At 42.9% G+C, this 20,750-nt stretch overlaps 1 protein-coding gene across 1 annotated transcript in view; it reads right to left on the reverse strand.

The window, feature by feature from the left end:
• EPHA6 (EPH receptor A6) overlaps positions 1-20,750 on the reverse strand; it is a 549,557-nt gene that overhangs the window by 464,593 nt on the left and 64,214 nt on the right. Inside the window, exon 2 of the mRNA XM_025198213.1 lies at positions 9,212-9,367. Within this exon, the coding sequence (XP_025053998.1) occupies positions 9,212-9,224 (13 nt within the window). The 5' untranslated portion in view covers positions 9,225-9,367. The remainder of the gene's footprint in view (positions 1-9,211; positions 9,368-20,750) is intronic.

Genomic DNA, 20,750 nt, shown 5'->3' on the forward strand with positions numbered 1-20,750 from the left:
TGCAGCAGCAGATGCAAGTGACTGGGACATGCTTATCCCCACAATCCCTGTAATACACTGCTGACATAGTATAGACAAGTTGCCAAATGCCAAATCTCATTTACCAGACTGAGGTACAAACTGTTCAGGAAGGACAGGCAGGGGAAAAGAGGAGGAGGAGTTGCATTTTATCTAAGACAGCTGTATGATTGCTGAGAGCTTCAGTATGAAACTGGAGATAACCCAGAGACTGGGTAATGTTGTGGTGCTATAGACCACCTACACAGGAGGATGAGATAGATGAGGCTTTCTTCAGACAAGTAGTGAAATATCCATATTACAGGCCCTGGTTCTCATGGGGAATTTCAATCACCCTGACATCTGCTGGGAGGGCAGTACAGCAGTGCACAGGCAATCCAGCAAGTTTTTGGGGAGTGCTGGAGACAACTTCCTGGTGCAAGTGTTGGAGAAATCAATTAGGGTCTGTGCACTTCTTGACCTGCTCACAAACAGGGAAGAATTGGTAGGGGATATAGAAGTGGATGGGAAGTTGGGCTGCAGAGACTACGAAAAAATTGAGTTCAGTATCCTGAAAAAAGGAAGAAAAGAGAGGAGCAGAGTATGGACCCTGGACTTCAGAAAAGCAAATTTTTTACTCCCTCAGGGAACTGATGGGCAGGATCCCCTGGAAGGCCAGTCTGAGGGGGAAAATAGTCCAGGAATGCTGGCTGTATTTTACAGAAACTTTACTGAAGTCATAGGAACAACCCATCCTGATGTGCAGGAAGAATAGCAAATGTGACAGGTGACCAGCTTGGTTTATCAGAGAACTCCTTCAGTGAGCTTAAACACAAACAGGAAGCTTACAAGAAGTGGAAGCTTGGACAAACAAGTTAGGAGGAGTATAAGAATAGTATTCAGACATGCAGGGATGGAGTCAGGAAGGCCAAAGAGCAATTGGAGTTGCAGGGTAAAGGAAGGGTTTCTACAAGTATGTCAGTAACATGAGGATGGTCAGAGAAAGTGTGGGTCCCTTACTGAATGGGGGGGCAACCTAGTGACAGATGTTGAGGGAAAGGCTAAAGTACTCAATACCTTTTTTACCTCAATCTTCACAGGCAAGGACAGCTCCTATACTACTGCACTAGGCAGCAAAGTTCGGGGAGGAGGTCAGCAGCCTTCAGTGGTGAAAGAACAGGTTAGGGACTATTTGAAAAGCTGGATGTGTGCAAGTCCATGGGGCTAGATGCAGATTGCAGAGCCGCTAGCCATTATCTTTGAAAACTCATTGCAATCAGGACAGGTCCCAAGCAATTGGAAAAGGGCAAATATAGTGTTCATCTTTAAGAAAGGGAAGAAGGAGGATCTATGGAACTATAGACCAGTCAGCCTCACCTCAATCCCTGGAAAAATCACAGAGCAGGTCCTCAAATAATCCATTTTTAAGCACCTGAAGGAGAAGAAGGTGATCAGAAACAGTCAGCATGGATTCACCAGGGCAAATCATTCCTGACCAACCTGATTGCTTTCTATGATGAGACAACTGGCTCTGTGGATGCAGGGAAAACAGTGGACAGTGTACCTTGGCTTTAGCAAGGCTTTTGAAACTGTCACCAAACAGCATTCTTGCAAGCAAGCTGAGGAAGTATGGGGTTGGATGAATGGACTGTAAGGTGGATAGGAAGCTGGCTGGATCATCGGGCTCATCGGGTAGTAATCAATGGCTCAATGTCTAGCTGGCACCCAATATCAAGTGGAGTGCCCCTGGGGCCAGTTTTGTTAAATATCTTCATTAATTATCTGGACAACAGGTTGGATTGTACCCTCACCAAGTTCGCAGATGATACAAAGCTGGGGGTATAGTAGACACACTGGAGGGTAGGGCTAGGATTCAGGGTAAACTAGAGAAATTGGAGGACTGGGTCAAAAGAAATCTCATGAGGTTCAATGATAAGAAGTGCAAAGTCCTGCGCTTAGGACAGAACAATCGCATGCATGAGTACAGGCTGGAGACCAACTGGCTAAGCAGCAGCTCTGCAGAAAGGACCTGTGGGCTACAGTGGACAATAAGCTGAGTATGAGCCAACAGTGTGCCCTTGCTGTGAAGAAGGCTAATGGCACACTAGGCTGCATTAGTAGCGGTGTTGCCAGCAGATTGAGGAAAGTAATTATTCTGCTCTATTCCATACTGCTGAAGCCACATCTGAAGTACTGTGCTCAGGTTTGGGCCCTCCACTACACAAGGACATGGACAAGTTGGAGAGAGTCTAGTGGAGAGCAACAAAAATGGTTTGGGGCCTGGGGCACATGACTTATGAGGACAGGCTGGGAGAACTGGATTCATTGAGTTTGCAGAAGAGAAGACAGAGGAGATTTGATAGCAGCCTTCAACTACCTGAAGGGGGGTTCCAAAGAGGAACTAGACTGTTCCCAGTGGTGACAGATGACAGAACAAGGAGCAATGGTCTCAAGTTGCAGAAACAGAGGTTTAGGTTGGATATTAGGAAAAAACTCTCTCACTAGGAGGGTGGTGAAGCACTGGAACAGCTATCTAGAGAGGTGGTGGAATCTCCATCCTTGGAGGTTTTTAAGGCCTGGCTTGACAACGTTTTGGCTGGGATGATCTAGTTGGGGATGGTCCTGCTTTGAGCAGGGGGTTGGACTAGATGACTTCCTGAGGTCCCTATGATTCTCTAATCTAGGACTAATAGGGGGAATAGAATCCAGCCCCTTGAAAGGTAGGTGAACCCTGAAATGTAATTATGTCAAGAGAAAAAAAAAGGACCTTCCTTAGTCCATAAATTTACAATACAATTATTCAGCTAGCTCTCACTTCAGGGAGTATTTTACATTTTTCCTGCTTTATATACCCCTGTTAGCATAGCAGAACATAACTGTTCAGAGGGAGTGAGCTGAATTCTATTCTGTCATGTACACTGCCGTTATATTTGTTTATTAAATTTCAATTAGCTGCATCTGTGCAGACCTCCTGAAGGCAATGGGGTTGTCTTTATGACAGAAACATCATGTTAATCACTGACAGCATAATTTGAAAGCATTGGGGCTACAAAGATATCACTTAGGGAATAATTTGGCCTGCAGATTCCTTATTACTGATGATGTTCAAGAGGAGAAGAACGCAGCCTGTTTCTCAGAGACCCAGCTTATCTTACAGGGTTGACAATTAGTTAAATAATCAATTTACTAGCGAAATGAGCACATTTGCTATTTAAGTTAATGAAGGTTTGTGACATTTCAACTGACACATTGAAATGTAGCCCAGGTACAACGTAGCACATAACCACACTACCCAGGGGAAGAGCCAAAACCAGTTTGAGAATCGGAGTTGCATGTCGGTTCCGCTTTCCCCTTGTTCTACTTAGAGCAGTGGCAGCCAATCTTTCTGGTAAGCCAATATCAACACCTGCTCCAAGTGACACTCCAGTACCCTTCCTTTGCCGGATCTGCTGCTCTGCTTTTTGATCCCTGTTCAATATGCCCATGCCACACACAGGTTGACCACCCCTTAGCTGGAAGGGAAGAATAAATGGTAGCTAAATGGTTGTCACAAAATTAAGGGGTTGATGGAGTATCATGAGCACTGCGTGGACTGGGGGAGCTGGGGGAGCAGGCAGGGGCAGTGGGGGTCCCCCCCCCATAATCCTCTCCCTCCTCCTCCAGCCCCCCAACCCCTTACTCACCAGCTCTGGAGCCCTGGTGCTGAAGCAAGCTACTTCAGCACCAGGGCGAGGGGCCAACCATGGAGACGCTCTGGCAGCCAGAGCATCTTCATGGAGGACCCAGCCTCTGGTTTCCTCAGGACTGGACTGTGCCCTGCTTTGCTTTTATAAACTTAAGTTTTTTTAGACCCCTGGATAGCCAGGGGTCTAATTTTCTCCCCGCGCTGTTTTTTCATTCCTGCACATACCTCTTGCCCCATCTCAAAGGGGTTTGAGACAGGGCAAGAGGCACACGCACGCTTGTCTAGACATGGCCCTAGTGTATAGCCTTGTTGTCCTTACATTTATATGAATTGTGGTATTTGATATAGATGCAGTTTTGATATATTGTTATACATTAGCTAAGAATGTTTAGTAAGGCAGTGATTAACTCAAGTGTTCCTCATCTCTTCACAATTAGGAGAAGTAATTGCTGAGAATTAGCATCCGACATAAGTTTGTTTACTCAAACAGGCCCTTCCAGATAATGAAGAATCTATATTTTAAAAAAAGGAACCTGTAAGAATGTCACCTGGCTATTCAGACCACTGGAGGAAAGACATTTCCCACAGTGGGGAAATGTAGAGAGAAACAGTATTTTTACAATTTTGGATTACTTATACTCATGCAAAGATGCAAATATTCTCCAGTTTCTACTTGGATCAGGAAAGTCTTTTAGTCTCCTAAACATGCAGGAGGCTTTGTGCATATTGTGGCCTCCCCAAGAATCCACTAGGTGATGTATGTAAATGACATATAAGGAACCATACATAAACTTTGCCTTGAGAGCAAGCATTTATCTTAATGCTTCTAGGGCAGATGGTGCTTTGGTTCCTCAGCTAGTAAGCCAAATAGAAAATTTGTTCAGATTACTGTCCCGATATTTCCTTTTCTTTATTCTTCTTATATTTCTGCCTGTATCTCATATAACAATGACTGGTTTCTTATGTTTACTCTTGTTTTTATATGAATTATTTTCTATCATTTTAATTTACTTATTTTGAGGGTAAGTATGATTTCAAAGTATTTGACCATACAGGCAGGCCTCTGCCAGGGACATGGGAAATGTATCTTTTCTGAGCATATACTTCTAGCTAGCAAATCCCCCCTACTAAGGGCTAGCAAGACCTATGTGAGACAGGTAAGGCTGAGGTGCCAGCAGTCAAGGGGTTGGCCCCTAACACACCTCAGTTTGTTCTCTGCAGAGAGTAGAGATGTTTGGAACACAAGGGCACCCTGAAGGTATGAAATCCCCCCAGGAATGTCTCTCAAAGGCACCCCTGGCAACATCTGGTGCCAGGGAATGTCACATTGCTCCTTACTTTCCCATCCATGTTGGTTTAACTGGACTCGTCAGCACATTTGGAGTAGAAAAGGTGAGAGGGAATTCCAGAATCGAGGTTCCACTCTCAATCTTCTTCCAGCCTCGCTGTGCTCTGACTGTCTGTAAAGTCCATTGTCCTACTCTCATAGGGATTAGGAATCTATATAGCAGGCTTAGTGGCATAAAGGTGCCCTTATATTCCTCTCTTTCTTCAATGATTATGTGTAGCTGGACTCAGAGTTAAGTCCTTGTGACAAGACAAGCCCTGAGGGCAGCCATGGCATCCTCTGGGAGCCACCCTAATCTGGCCTGCACTCCAGGTCCTCTGTATACTCCCTACTTTTTATCTCACCTGTTACACCTTGAAGTCCTATCTATATTAATTGGGAGACTGCCCTCGAGTCCTGGAGTGATCTCCCTGGTGCCTGACTCAAACTCTGGTCTCTGGACCCTTCGTCTCCTAATAGAAGCTTGCCTGTTCCCTATGGGCAGCTCACATGTCCCATCATGCCCCGCTGGCACTACCCAGACTCTATGATCACAGCTCATGAGCCTATGGGCTCTAATTGTGGCTTCCAGCCTCCCCCATAGCCATGCCTCGCTGGTGTCACTGTCATCATCTACCTTCCTCTACAGGCTTCAGCCCTCTTCACCTTAGTCCTATTATGACCTATTACTTTTGTTGTATGCCTCTAGCCTGGGCCCACTTACTCTGACCCAGCTTCTCTTCTCTTCCCAGGGCTCAGGCCATGGCCCTCTTGGTTGCAGCCTGCTTCTGTCTCTCCCTCTCTTGGGGATCAGGCTTTGACCATCTTGGCCTCAGCCCACCCGTTGGCCTCTGGCCCCTTCCTGATGTCAGGTTCCATCTTCACTGGCAATGCCTTTAGCCCTCTCAGATTTGGCCCAGGCTCTTGCATTACTGCCCCTTGCAGAGCTCCAAATCCTGAGTGCCTCTCAGGCATTCCTCCACGGCCTCCTAGTCACCCCCACAACCACAATCTATTCCTCCGGTATAAACCTGAAACAAAATGCCAGCAACCTGCTTCAAATAAAACTCTCAAAGCCCTTCTGGGTCATCACATGGCTGAGAAGCCCCCTCCCCTCTCATTGACTGTCCTAGCCCATGGGGTACCTCCAGGGCTTCAGCTTTCACTCCCTCACAGCTTAGGCTGCAGGAGCTCTTCCCTCTGCAAGGAGTCCAGGGCTCCAGTAGTCCCTCCACCTCAGGTATCCAGGCTTATATTACCTGAGCTCCTCCTTTTCTGTTAGGTGTTCCCTTAACCAGGTGCAGGTATGCTCCCTAGGCCTACTGAGCAGCTTGCTGCTGATCTCCTGGCACAGCTGGAATTATTTCTGTTCTAACTACCTGGAGCTCTATCTTATTGCCCTACTACTCTGAAGCCAGCTACCAGGTAGTTATTTGCAGCCCTTTAGCTCCCTAGCTACCTCTTCTCCTGAAGCTAGCCCAGGTTCAGCTGCCTACTCTTGCCTGTACATCTTATCAGTTATAGTCTTCATCTTATAGTAATAGGATAGAGCCCCTGGCTTCCTATTACAGTCCTGAAAAAAGCCATGGAGCTCAGAGTCACTTTTCACAGAAGAAATATAATAGAAAGGAGGGAAAATGGATAGACTGTAAATAATATGGAAACATATACTCACAATACAAAACTGAATTTGTCATTATGTAAGCAAACAGCATTCTCTTTCAATCTCTGACTCTCCATCTTTTCACCTCAATGTTTCACTTATTATAGTTAAACAACATTTTTCTTGATCACCTGGCATAGTGCTAGGCTAGAAAATCAAGCATATAACCAATCATGCTGGCATATCAAGCATGTAACCAAAGATGCTTTTTTTCCATTACCATGATGTTCAGGACTCTGTCAATGCTCTTTAACTCTGGCCCTTTTTTCTATGCAGATTATATCAAAGTGCATCCTTTCAATACATTTGCCCCTTTCTTCACATTATCCTTGTCCTATTTTAATTAATTTCTACCTTAACATACTTGTTCTCAATGCAATAGATCCACATATGATATGGTCCCGTTATCCCAAACTCAAGTAGCTGTGTCTCCCTGCTCAACATGTTTAACTGAGTTCATTTTATATGGAAATGACTATTTCACAATATTCCAAAGGTGTCTTATTTGGATTTTGCAAACCAGCACTGGAACTGTGTCTTTAATCATTCGTCATTATAACCACAAGAGGACTAAGGTGCCTGCTTGGTATGCTAGATGTCTACATCTAAAATTTAGATCTTCAAAACCCATGTTCACCTGCCACAGTAAAAACACCTACGCACCTAAATCTTCTGCTAAGTCCTGACAATGCTAAGCAACTATGTGCCTTGCTCACGAAGAAGTATTACTAGGATTCAGAAACCAGGCATTCCATTTGGATGGACAAGAGGCACGAGAAGGGGCCTTCAAAGCCCAGTAGCATAGGACATTTACCTAGGGAAAACCTGAGTTCCAGTACCTGCTCAAATGAATGTGTGTGCTGTGCGAAGTAGAACTGGGAGGCTGTCAGAGCCCACCCCAGAATACCATATAGCCAGGTGGCTAAAACATTCTCCTGGTATGTGAGAGATGTGAATACAAGTCCCATCAGACTTTTCCCATTATAGGAAAGGTTTGAACATGTGTTCCCTGCATACAAGGTGATTGTTTTAGGTTCTTGAGTTGCAAGGGAAACCATCACTTTCTCTTCACCATATTTTAGAAGAAAGGGCTAGCCTAGAAAATCCTTACCACCTCTCCAGTGATCCCGGAACAACTGCCAAGATGGTAGTGACCTCTACTCACTTGTTTCCATGTGGGCCAAGAACATGCAATGAAAATGGCATGAAAATGTGGTCCAGAGAACACCCCAGGGCACACAGTGAAAAATGGCCACACTTTTGCCAGCGAAGTGTGCAGAGCATGAGTGACTGGACAGTACTCGTCTCTTAGTAGCAATCTCAGGACTAAGCCGTGCAGTCCTCAGCTCCTTTTGTGGTTGTAGCCCTTGGGTGCTTTGCATAGTTAATGTTGAAAGTTGAATTTTTGGAACAGCCTAAGTGGTAACTTGAATGCAGCACAAAAACAATTTGAAAGAATATAATCCTTACCAGAGTATTAAACAGAGAAAATGGAGACAGTACACAGACAACTAGAGACCTTAGAAAATTTTGCAAAGTCTAGTAATAATTAAAGTAATAACATTCATTAAACAAAGTAATAATATTTTATATTTAAATAACATAATTCATATGCTAATCTTTAATTGCTCCCATTGCTGATTGCATGCTCTAAAATAGAACGGATATTGTTACTTGGGATCAACAAATTAACACCAGTGAATAATGAACCACAGATGAAAATCCAGGGGAACTATTTTATTAACTGACAAGAAAATTTATATTATTGCATTGCTTCTAGATCTAAGCAAATTGATCCAAGTAAGAAGAAAAATGCCTCTCTCCAGACAGAAATTCTGCCCTTACGTTTTTATGCATTTGTTTTGTTTCATGACAAATTTAGATTAATCAAAGATTACAAAAATGCCTCTCTCAAATTTTAAAAAGGCAAAATAATTTTCATAATCAAAACTAGATAAAAAAGAGTTGCCTTCTGAAAGAAGTGGAAATGCTAGAGGGTTCAATTACACCTGTGTCTGACTGAATGCATTTTTCTTTCTTTTTTTTTTTCCATAATTTTTGTGCCCTTTGGATAGTTGAGCTTTTATTCCAATATGCTGGATGATGTTTGTTTCATAGATATAATTTTTATTTAAGCCGGAGGAAATAATGGAGTAAGTAATATTTTTCCCTGTCAACTTTATGTGACTCCTCAGTGTTTGGAAGGGCTTTGTACAGTGTTATTTTCCATATGTGAAATGTATATTAGTGCTCAGACTTCAACCCTGTTATCTGTGTGAGGCAATTAGATAATTCTCAAGTCTCAAAATAAATTAAAAACCCCAGGTCTTTAAAATGGAGAATTTTTCAATTATTTTTAGGAACCTGAGGACTAAACAAACTGGATGTTCAAATTTTGATTATGGAAAACATCTTCTCTCTGTTTCCTTTCAGAGGAATGAGTCACAACATTTGCATGCTGAGATGTCACCTTTGTTAAGTGAAAGTAAATAGGACACAGAAGAATGGAATTTCAAATGCTGATATTGATTAGACTTACGGGTACATGCCATAGTTGGTGGGTCTTTCTCAGCTCTGAAGTAACCTTTTTCACACTGACAGACAGAAGTTGCTTCTACATAGGTTAAACTGTGTGGAGGGCACTTGGAACACTTTATATTCCCAGCAAAAGCTTTATAGAATCCTGGCCTGCAAGCTGTAAAACAGGAAAACAATTTTTCATTATTATCAGGAGACTCCCATCATAAATACCATAAGTTCAACATGTTTCCAGTGTTCTCTCTTTTTCTTCCTAATCTAGTTACAGACCATATTGCAATCAGAGTAAGAATCCACTACCTGGCTTTGTATTCAGGTATCTGGCCTAAGTGGAAAATCTCTGTTCTCAGCATTTCAGGCAGGACAACCATGAAAAGAGACAAATTGCTCTCTTAGCAATTTACCGCCAGATTGTAGTCAGCACTATTGCTAGGGAAATAATGTGTAGAAGGCTACAATAGTATCACAAACTGCAGATGTATTTTGCTTTCTGTTCATTTGATAATAGAGAAAAACTTGGGTAGTTCATTATCTAAGGCAGTGGTACCCAACCTTTTAGCCCCATGGGCTGGATGGGCAATGCCAGATCCATCTGCAGGCCAGATGCAGCTTGTGGGCTTGATTTGGTGTTCAGGGTAGGTGGGGTTGGCCTTGATGCAGCCATGCAGGGCTTGCAAATTTGGCAGTGGGAGGAGGGGAGGACAGTGGAGTACTTTAGCTTCTGTTTTCCTGCCACCAAATTTCCCAACCTGTAGGGAGCACTGTGGGCCAGAGGCCATGGCTCCATAGGCTAAGTGTGGCCTGTAGGCTGCAAGTTGGGCATGCCTAGTCTAAGGTGTACAATTTTTGTTATTAAAGTAACTGAGTGCTTCACAGTAATGAATTTCTTACAACATCCCTGTAAATAAGGGTATGCTACAATTCCATTTTATAGATGGGTGAAAATACATCAGATCTACACAAAATACTTGCAGTCACAAGGGAAGCCTCTACTGAAATGGTAGCAATTAACTTAGGCTACACCTTTCCCAAGTTTCTACCAGTGTCATGGTGCAAGAGGCAAAAAAAGGCCAAGCCTTGGCTGGTGTGATGGTCCTAGTATTATATAAGCAAGCACAGTATGGAGGAGCCCTGAGTCTACTTTAATTTCTGCCAGGATGCAAACTAGATCTCCAGCTTCCTTGGAGGCTGAAGAAATACAAAGGTGTTTTAAATATACTTTAGGGTTCAAAGTATGCCAGGCAGAGCTCCTGAGCATCTGGGACAGAATACTATACGGTATCTACTGATTTACTGCTGTCCGGTGGCATACAAACCAGTCATTTTAAAAAAAGCTAATGCTTCCGCCCAATAAATACTCAAGCTGTTCCCTTACAATATTATTTTGAAAATAGTTTCAGACTCCACACTGCATTGTGATAGAGATTTATTTCTTCCTCCTGACAACTACCAAATTTGCTCACGCAAATCTGCATACCTGTTTTTGACTAGTTTATTGCAGTTACAGAATTACATATTCCTTTTCAGAAAACAGAACTGAAACAAATTAAAGTTTAGCTAAAACATCTAAGGGCTGCGCACCATATCAGAATCCTTCCGACTTCTCCAGCTGTAACATAAAAGTCCTTGCTATAAATATTACTTTAAAGATTGATGTGGCTTTTTTGGATTTTGACACATTCAGGCCTATCTGTTTTCTACTGCAACAATAACTAAGCAGTATTTCTGTTCTCTTGTCATAAGACAAAGTAAAAATATGATAATGAAGTATTCTATAAATATGTAAAGACCACTACGGAGTATGCTCTTTGTATGTGTTTTGGTACCTCATATTACATGCGTTTTTTTAAGATGATAAATTGAGATCAACATATACTAGAAACAAATTCTGTCCCATGTGTTTACCAAGAGTGCTTGATACAAGGCTAATCTCTTTAGTAGCTGGGGTTGAAGCAAATGAGGGAATAAAAAATTGGGGATTGGCAAAGACGCTAGTTCATTACATAGCAGAATTCAGATACCATTTGTTGAAATGCAATTTCAAGAGTTTAGTTTGGGTCTAATAACTTCAACAGCTTTCCCAGAATGCATCTCCTATTTGCATTCTAGAAGAAATCCATTCTATTAGCACTGAAAAGCAAAGCAAAACAACAAATAAAACAACAAACAAACCTTAAACAGATTTAGTAGAAAAAAAGAAAAATAAACTCTGAGACTCTTAACATTTAGAAAGCATAATTTAGGATCTAATATTGTTATATCTGAAGCCAATAGTTGCTACTGACTTTAATAGAAGGAGTTTGGTCTGTACAACAAATGCCTTGTCTACATAGTACATTCTTCTTAGCAGCAGCTGCCTCCAGCATGCTCCCCTGCTCCCAGTATGCAGCCTCCCAGGCTGGAAGTACCACAGCCACATTTGTATAGCACCATAAGTGGGCTAGTCAGTAAGGGTGTGCAAAATGGGCTGTATTCGATTCGAGTTTGGCCTGAATCGGGGAACTGTTGATTCAGATCACTGTCCCAATTCGATTTGGCCAAATCCAAATCTGAAGATTCGATGCTGATTCAGAGAATCAGCAATTCAGCCATAGACACAGCTTTAAATGTTTTTTCTACATACCTTGAGGTACCAGGCTCAGCTTTGTGAACACTGTGATGGTGGAGGGGATGAAGCATCCCACAGGAATGCGGGGGGGGGTGGTCTTTCATGCTCGGTGGCAAACCTGGAAGTGGACTGGAAGTACTTTCAGACCACTTCCAGGTCCAGCACTGAGCGTGCAGGGGACCACCCCTTCCGTGCCTCCCTGGTTCAGTGATCAGCTGTGGTAGGACCCCAGGTGCCCCCCCACCCCAGACCCAGGAGGCACCAGTTGCCGAGCCAGGGGGCAGGCCCTCATGTGCTCCCCAGTGGACCCAGAAGTGAACTGGAAGTGCTTCTGGTCCACTTTCAGGTCCGCTGCGAAGCATGCTGGGGACCCCCCCTGCACTCCCATGGGATGCTCCATTCACTCCAGCATCTCAGCATTCATGAGTCACCTGGTACCTTGAGGTATGCAGAAAAAACATTTAAAGGCGTGTCTGTGTCCAAATCATCAAATCTTTCCGAATCTCTTGGAATCAATTTGGAGGGTTCTCATTTGATTCAGAGAGATTAAAGTGTCTCCTGATTCGATTCAGATATGGAGATTCAGCCACCGAATCTGGCCAAATCTCTGCCAAATTGAATCAGTGACCAAAACTTCGCACAGCCCTACTAGTCAGCACTGCTAAGAGACTGTGCCAATGAGTCTCCCTCCCACTGAGTAGTCTGTCCACAACATTGTGCAGACATGGTTAGCTTGTTTCCAATTTAGGAGGCCACTTGCACATAGCAGCACAGTATGTTTGAAGGTGCCACTGCTGAACATGGTAAATTTACAATGCAGACATAGCCAAATGAACAAAATAATTGTTTGTTAATGAAATGTAGTGGTAAACGACATTCAATTTCTGAATGTTTATTGCTACCTATTATTTTAAAGGTAGGACTAGCCACAAGAAACAAACCATTTTAAAATGTCTCACACAAATAAATTGGTGGAAATTATTTAATCTGTACAAGATTTCAGTGAAGAGTTCTGTGCCTTGAGGATGGGCCATGAAGATGAATCTTAGTCTGAGGAAGGATGACTCGGCAATTAGCTTGATATCTCAGAATACAAGAGAATACAAATATAAAGACAAATACAAATTCTTCCTTAGTCACATATTCTCTTTTTGACTAGGCTTAATCTGATTTTTTTAGACCTCAGGGCAGTCCCTGCCTGATGATGACTGATTGGATTGCCCTGGGACTCAAACCTCAGGGTTGTCCCAATCAGCAAACTGGCAGTTGGCAGGGACCTCCCAGGACTTGAGCCCTCAGGTGGCCACTGCCAGCTGATAGGGACTGCTCTGGGGCTTGAGCTCTTGGGTAGTCCCTACAAGCTGATGGCAGATAGGGATGGGTCAGGGGACTGAGCCCCAGAACCATCCTGATCTCCTATCATCAGCTCACATGGACTGCCCTGGGACTGGAATCCCAGGGGGGTCCCTGACAACTAATGGGAGATTATGGCAGCATCACAGCTCAAACTCTGGGACTTTCCTGATCAGCTGATTGTCACCTAGCAGGGACTGTCCCAGGGTTGATACTCCTGGGGAGATCCCTGCCAGGCAACTACAGATTGGGACTGCCCTGGACTCAAACTTGAGGGCAGTCCCAAGCTGTCGATGATCAACTGATTGTTGGCTGGCTCCAGGGATCATGGGGGGGTGGCTCAAATGGCATATGTGGCATGGCAGGAAGTGCAACTGTTGGGACCACCCATCAGATCTTATCATGTCTTCTACTGCACATCTGCTAGGGGTGTTATTTTCAGAGAAGTCAGAGGGACCCACTACACATTGTATTTATGCTGAAATGAACGTGTTAACCATGACATAAATGGCAAGGCTGCTACATGTAAACCCAATTTAAGTTGCCATGAAATGGCAAACCTGCATAAAAATGTTCCACATATAGAATGTAGAATGTTTTTAGAGCTGGTTTGTATAGATCCTTAAACTGAACATGTGGCATGTCTGGGGCTGTTCCAGGGCCTGTGCTGACAATGAGTGGATTGCTGGTCCCAGCCCCAGGACAGCCTGGGAATTTCAAACTGGCCCCAAAACAGCCATGGGCCCGGAATGACAGTACGCTAATGCAGGGTGCATGCCAGGCTATGGGTACCTGACTTTCAATTTTCCAGTGCAGGGAGAGCCTGGGATCAAAATCTCAGGTTCGCCCTGTACTCCCAAGTAGAAAAGGCACAACTGGAATTTAATCCCTAATCCCAAAATTGTGCTATCTGCCATGTATGACAGGAAGTGTCATTGCTGAAATTGGGGATCAGATCCCATGGCACCTCTAAATGAATGTATGCCAGGGGCCACAGACATTTTTTTTCCTCCGTCAAATCCAACCTAAATCTTTTGTGCTTCACTGACCTGATTAATTCTTGCCTAATGCCAACTGTTCAAGGTGAGCAATAGAATACCATCTTCCTTATAACAGTTTTCCAATATGTAAAATGTTGCTTTCATGTCTCTTATCCCCAACTTCTTCCTTCTGGATTAAACAAACAGTTCCTTCAAGCTTTCCACATTGATCATATTTCCTAATCTTATCACAGTTGTTGTCCTCCCCGGACTCTCGTCAAGTTTCCAACATGTTAGCGTTGTGCCCAAAACTGGATAGAGTACTCCAGAATTATGCTTACAGATACCGCATATAGTGGAACAATTACCTCATATTTTGCCTGTATTCTACTTAGTGAGACTAATAATGCATGATTATTAATAATGACATTTGTATTTTTTTTAACATCATCTCACTGATGAAGGCATGGACAAATAAATAATTATATTACTTTTATCTGGAGTGCAGAAACTTACCGATTGCGAGAGCATATTACCTAACTTGTCAGCTCCTACCTTGCAGTAGGTAAAGCTAAACCACAAGGTTTTCCTATGACTGTCAGGTGGTAAATTATTATAATTTAACTTCCACATGCAGCAGGATAGATCAAACAGATAATAGTTACAGTAGATTCAGTTGAACAAGTGCTCCCCACATCTGCACCATCTTGTCAATCAGTACATACTTGTATCTGTTCACACGGTGCCCTCTTTTCAATTTTTTGTTGTCCAATATAATCCTCCCCCACTCTGATTTTATAATACTGTTGCCAGTTATTCCCCATGATGCATGTATGCATTTGATTTTCTTTCTCCGGTACAGTACTTTGCACTTTATTTAATTTCAAATTGTTGATTTTGAGACATTTCTCTAATTTAGCAAAATCATTTTGAATTCCAATCCTGTGCTTACTGTGTCTTTCAGATTGGAATCATACATGCATTTTATATATATGGTTTGTATTCCATCATTCAAGTTGTTAATGGAAACACTGAACAAGGCTGCAGGACAAACCTATATATGAGACACCACTTGAAATATCTCCCCATTTGGCAAGTAATGCATTTGTAATTGCTGTGGAACGTGGTTTTCCAATCAGATGGGCACCTACTTTATGGCAATTTCTTCAATAAAATGTTTACCTAGTTTTATTATCAGACTGTTTTATGGGACAGTTTCAAAAGTTATACTTAAATCAAGATATATCACATCCATTGCTCCTCCCTTTTTCACTAGGCCATTTCCCTGTCACAGCAGGAAATGAGATTGGTTTGATGCAATTTAATTTGTTCTTGGTCAATTCATTCTGTTTTTTTTTTATCACCTTGCTGTCCTCTATATATTCAAAATGGGTGGCTTAATAATGTGTACTAATATTGTTTCAGGTATTAAGATTAGGCTGATTGGTCTTTAATTCCCTAGATTCTCCTTTTCCCCCTTTCTTTAGGTGTCCATATATGAAATGGGAACAAGGACTCTTCTTTCCCTTGTAGGGGTGCAGAAAGGATAAATGCTTCACAAGATGTTGGAAGGATAAATCATAAATCACTCTGCTTCTAAGATAAATAAGGCCATGTAAATTCTCTCACATAGAGAGAGGGGATTTATTGGGAAATCTCTATTTAATATAGAGATCATATGCACTCAGTTAACTCCAGACTGTTAAATGTCAGACTATTTTTAGACTAGTTGCCTTTTCTCTTAGCTGGTAAACATGAAAGAGTGGGACATTAATGGAGTTTAATTTGTTTAAAAGTAACCAGTAAGCGTACGATTCTAAGTTAGTGGTTAGAGCTGGGCAAAGAAATGACTTTTAGTTAAAAAGAAGCAAGTTGAAGGGAAAAACGTTTTTGGTTAAACAAAACATTTCAAGCATTTTACTTTTTTAGAAAATAAACTTGCAAAAATTGCATTTTGTCTTTTGGAACTTATTTTTAAGTTTGTATACAATTAGAACAGACACAAATGTGCAATGTTTGCATCACCGATTATATATTTTTTGCCAAAAAATGTTACCCACCCTTTTTATGATTGTTAAAATTAATTGCTAGCATAACACTGAAGAGCTCTCATTCTAAAGCCTGGGGCCTGAAAGTGCATGTCAGGTCAGTCCTGCTCCTGAACAAAGTCTTTAGAGACGATCAATGTGAGTGCAGTGAATGTTTTTCTTTTCACACACTTAGTTGCAGGCTTGGTTTCTTCAGCAAGGTAAGTTGACAAAAAACAATGGGTATACTCTTTGGAGTCCTCTCCCCTAACAAGTTAGACTGGGTGTCTCTGCATGCATCTTGCTGGTTCTTCATTTAGCTTTCTTTATCCTTTCCACCCCCCCTCTCCAAAAGCTAGAAAATGTAATAACATACTGAAACATTTCAGTGACTAAAAGGATCATTTCATATCATGCTGAAGCCAAGCCAAGCCAAGCCAAGTAAATTTACCTGATAAATCAGGCACATTCCACGCATCCTAAGGCAGAAGAGATAGCAGAAAACCGTTTCTATAGGTAATGTTACTGAAATCCCCAAGGCCAAACATAAAATGAAACAATGATGATCACTGAATACTTTCAAATAAAAATCAGTACTTTATAGATATAATAGGGTAAGACATACTAAGAATCACAAATGATCACAAATGTAGAATAACTGAACTCTGTAGAAGTCTGATTGCCAAATTCAAGATGAAAAGAAAGACACTTTTTCTTTATAGAAACAAAGTCATACATATTCAGAATCAGGAATAAAGCACCTCAATTGGTGTACCTCCTTAGGCTTAGATTCTGCTAGCAGACATCAGATTTTAGTGACACCATTTTACCTCCAGATGGAACATTTGCTACAACCCTAGTCTTTGCCACAGAAAATTTATGAGCATTCGAATTACTACCGAGGCTTTTAAAAACTCATTTAACAACCATGTCAGATAGGCATGATTGAAGTGATATGCAGGCAATCTTTGATATTAAAGGAGTACAGTTCAGCATTATCAGGAAAGAAAGCTGGAATATTTTGCTCAAGTTTATTTCAGAGAGAGACAGGGATCAATATAGGTGAAAGGCTTTGAAGATTTAAGAGGAAATTGATCAGACAGCAAGGATGCAAAATTAACATGATCCTCCCATTCAATATGGAAATGTGCATTTCTTGCCTGACAAAAACAGAAAGAAGTAAACTTCTAAAGTTGTACAGTCAGTCAGTGAACTTTGCAGGTGGTGATAGGAAAAAAAAGGGATACATTTCTTTATGTTCCACCTTGATCCCAAAGGTCATCCTACCTGTGTACCAAGTTCACGTAGTGAAAACAGGAACATCTACATGAGATGTTTACTGCACAATAGACTAATTATATGTGCAGCCGCTACATGTATGCCCTCATTAGGCTGCAGTACTCTAGTTTACTCCACAGCAGGATAGTACTTGTAAATACAAGTACTATCTTGCTGTTGAGTAAGACACTTTGGATCAGTGCACGTGTAGATGCTGCTCCAACTGGCTGGGGCATGAGGGTGCTTCAGTGTGGGAGCTGCTTACTGGCTAGCTCCACAGTGAAGTACCCTTGTGCCCTAGCCAGTCCCTCTTAAGCACGCTGAGCTGGGGGTGGAGCAGCCCTGAGCTGGCAGACCCTGGGCTGGCAGACACTTCCTGGGCCCCTTGCCAGCCATGTCTGCATATAATAAACTCCAAAACAATACAATCCATGTGTAGATGTGCCCAACATGTAGTAAGTTGTTCCCAGTAATTTTTTTCCTCGTCTGCTCTAGAAATCTCTCCCCTTTGTGGCTAGTCAGAGTCTGAGCATTAAAAAAAATTCAGAAGTGCTGCAAGACCTTTTTAGGAAGCAAAGTTAAGTTGGGGTATTGTTTGGGAGTGTTTGTCATACATCTTTAATATATTATCTACTTAAGTTACCTTCTATTGTAGGCCCCCATGAACTTTTTCTAGGAAGGGTTGTGTGACACACACACACACAGACATTTGTGTCTGGTGAGTCTTTGAGACACACTCAAGGGGTGCTCTGATATCTTCATGGGTGCTCTTGTGCTCCAAATCTCTCTTTAACATCAGCAGCTTTACCACTGAGAACAGAATGTGATAATCCAAAAGTCAACTGCCTAACCTAAGGCACTTCAGGTTTACATATCTCATCCAGGCCTTGCCAGCTCTTAGCAGAGGGGATTTTGCCAGTTGGAAGAATCAGGCCATTGTTTGGTCATGCACTCAAAAGATGGACCCCACTTTCTTGGGAGAGGCCTGCTGGTGTGGTCACATACTTTGACAATAAGTTAACATTAACAATAAGCAAATGAAAACGATAACAAAAGATTCCATTATAAAAACAAGAATAAGCATAAAAATTCAGTAACCATATGCTGAGATACAGGCAGAGAGATAAGACTAAACAAACAAAATAAAATGTCAGAACAATACCCTGGTCTTACCCTGCATCCTAAATCCAAGAAAGCAGTTCCTACCCAGCTCTACAGATCAGAAAGCAGCTTCTGTCTATGACTTCAATGCCATAAGCTCCCTGCAATTTTTCTTCTCAGCCAGCTGTATTCTGATGGTTGGCTGAAGAACTCTAATGTTTCCCTAAGCTCAGGAAAACTGAAGACAAAACCTTACTTTCATGGCCAAACTTAAAGTATGGTTTCTTATCTGGCCACTTACATATGTGACCCATTTGATTCTTGGAGAACCCAAATTTGTTGTCAGTAATCACTCAGTTTAAGGATGATCTCCATCATGGCTCACTGATGGGTCTTGAGGTGCCTTGAGTCCAGTCCTTGAGCCATATATCTATTCACAGATGTTGCAGGTCTTTCCACAGGGGACAGTAGAGTGTAGGTTAGGATTTCTCTCCTTGTCCTTCTTCCACTCTCTCTTCTCTGCTCCAAGGGAAAAATACTTTACTTTGAAGTGTTCTGCTGCTTGGTTGAAGCTGTGGAGTCATGACATCAATTAGCAGCTAGCTCCTCCCAGCTTCTGAGGGTGGAGGAGTGGACGCTGGAGGAGATCAACATGATGCTCTTCAGGTTCCAGAACAGTCAGACTCCTGGGACAGATGGCTTGCCCAAGGAGTTCTATGTTGCTTTCTGGGACCATGTGGGCCTGGACCTGCTGGAGGTCTTTAGAGAGCACCTGAGGGAGGGCCATCTGGGAGCAGGGATGGAGGAAGACCTCATAACCCTTCTTTACAAGAAGGGGGAGAGGTGGGACTTGAAAAACTGGTGCCAGATTATACTGCTGAACTTTGACTACAAATTAAAGGCCAAAGTCTTGTCTGAATATTTTAAGTCTGTTATAGGTGCAGTGATCCATGAGCACCAGGTATTCATGGTACCGGGGTGATAGATCCACGATGCCCTGTTGCAGCTGTAAGATGCGCTACAGTACCAATGGGAGAGGGGACAGAATGTTGTCATGCTGAACCCTGACTCAAAGCAGGCCTACTACCAGGTATCCCATTGCTTCCTACTAGAGATACTGAAAAAAGATGGGAGTCCCCACAACGTTTGTCACCTGGATAAAGGCACTATACAGCAGCATGAGCAGCAGGGTACTGGTGAACAGGTCCCTGACAGCCCCAATCGTGGTGTGTGAAGTAGGGCTGCCTGCTCTCCCCAATCCTTTTCATTCGTGCAATGAAACTAGGATTATGGATGGACCCAGGGGAGGCACCACCATGCCTAGGGTTAGGGACGACCTAGTTAGGGAATTTCTGGAGTTCTGACACGGCTTTATGAGTGCTCGTGGGGCTCTGGCCAGGTACCAGAGGATTGGAAAAGGGCCAGTGTGGTCCCCATTTACAAGAAGGGGAGAAAGGAGGACCCCGGCAGTTATAGGCCAGTCAGTCTTACCTTGGTCCTTAGGAAGACCTTTGAGAAAATTATCAAGGAACACATCTGCAAGGGCCCAGCAGGGGAGGTAATGCTCAGGGGCAACCAACATGGGTTCATTGAGGGCAGATCCTGCCTGATTAACCTGGTTTCCTTTTATGATCAGGTCACAAAGTCCCTGGACGAGGGCGTTGAGGTGGATGGCGTCTTCCTGGACTTTAAGAAGGCCTTTGATACGGTTTCCCACCACATTCTCTTAAAAAAAACTAGGTGACAGCAGCATGGATGCCTACACATTCAGATGCGTGGCATATTGGCTAGATGGTCACACCCAGAGAGTGGTGGTGGATGGGTCATTTTTGCCCTGGAGGGATGTGGGCAGTGGAGTCCCTCAGGGCTTGGTCCTGGGGCCTGTATTGTTCAACATCTTTATCGGTGATCTGGATGTGGGTATGGAAAGCATGCTGTCCACATTCACTGATGACACGAAGATATGGGGCAAGGTGGGCACACTGGAGGGGTGGGACAGAATCCAGCTAGATCTAGACAGGTTACAGAGGTGGACGGATGAGAATAAGATGGAATTCAACACAGACAAGTGCAGGGTACTGCATCTAGGGAGAAGAAACCAGCAGCACACCTATAGGCTGGGGAACACCCTTCTTGTCAACACAATGGCAGAAAGGGATCTTGGAGTCACTGTTGACTCCAGGATGAACATGA

Source organism: Alligator sinensis, unplaced genomic scaffold (genome assembly GCF_000455745.1).
Source record: "Alligator sinensis unplaced genomic scaffold, ASM45574v1 scaffold19_1, whole genome shotgun sequence".
Classification (NCBI taxonomy): Eukaryota; Metazoa; Chordata; order Crocodylia; family Alligatoridae; genus Alligator; species Alligator sinensis.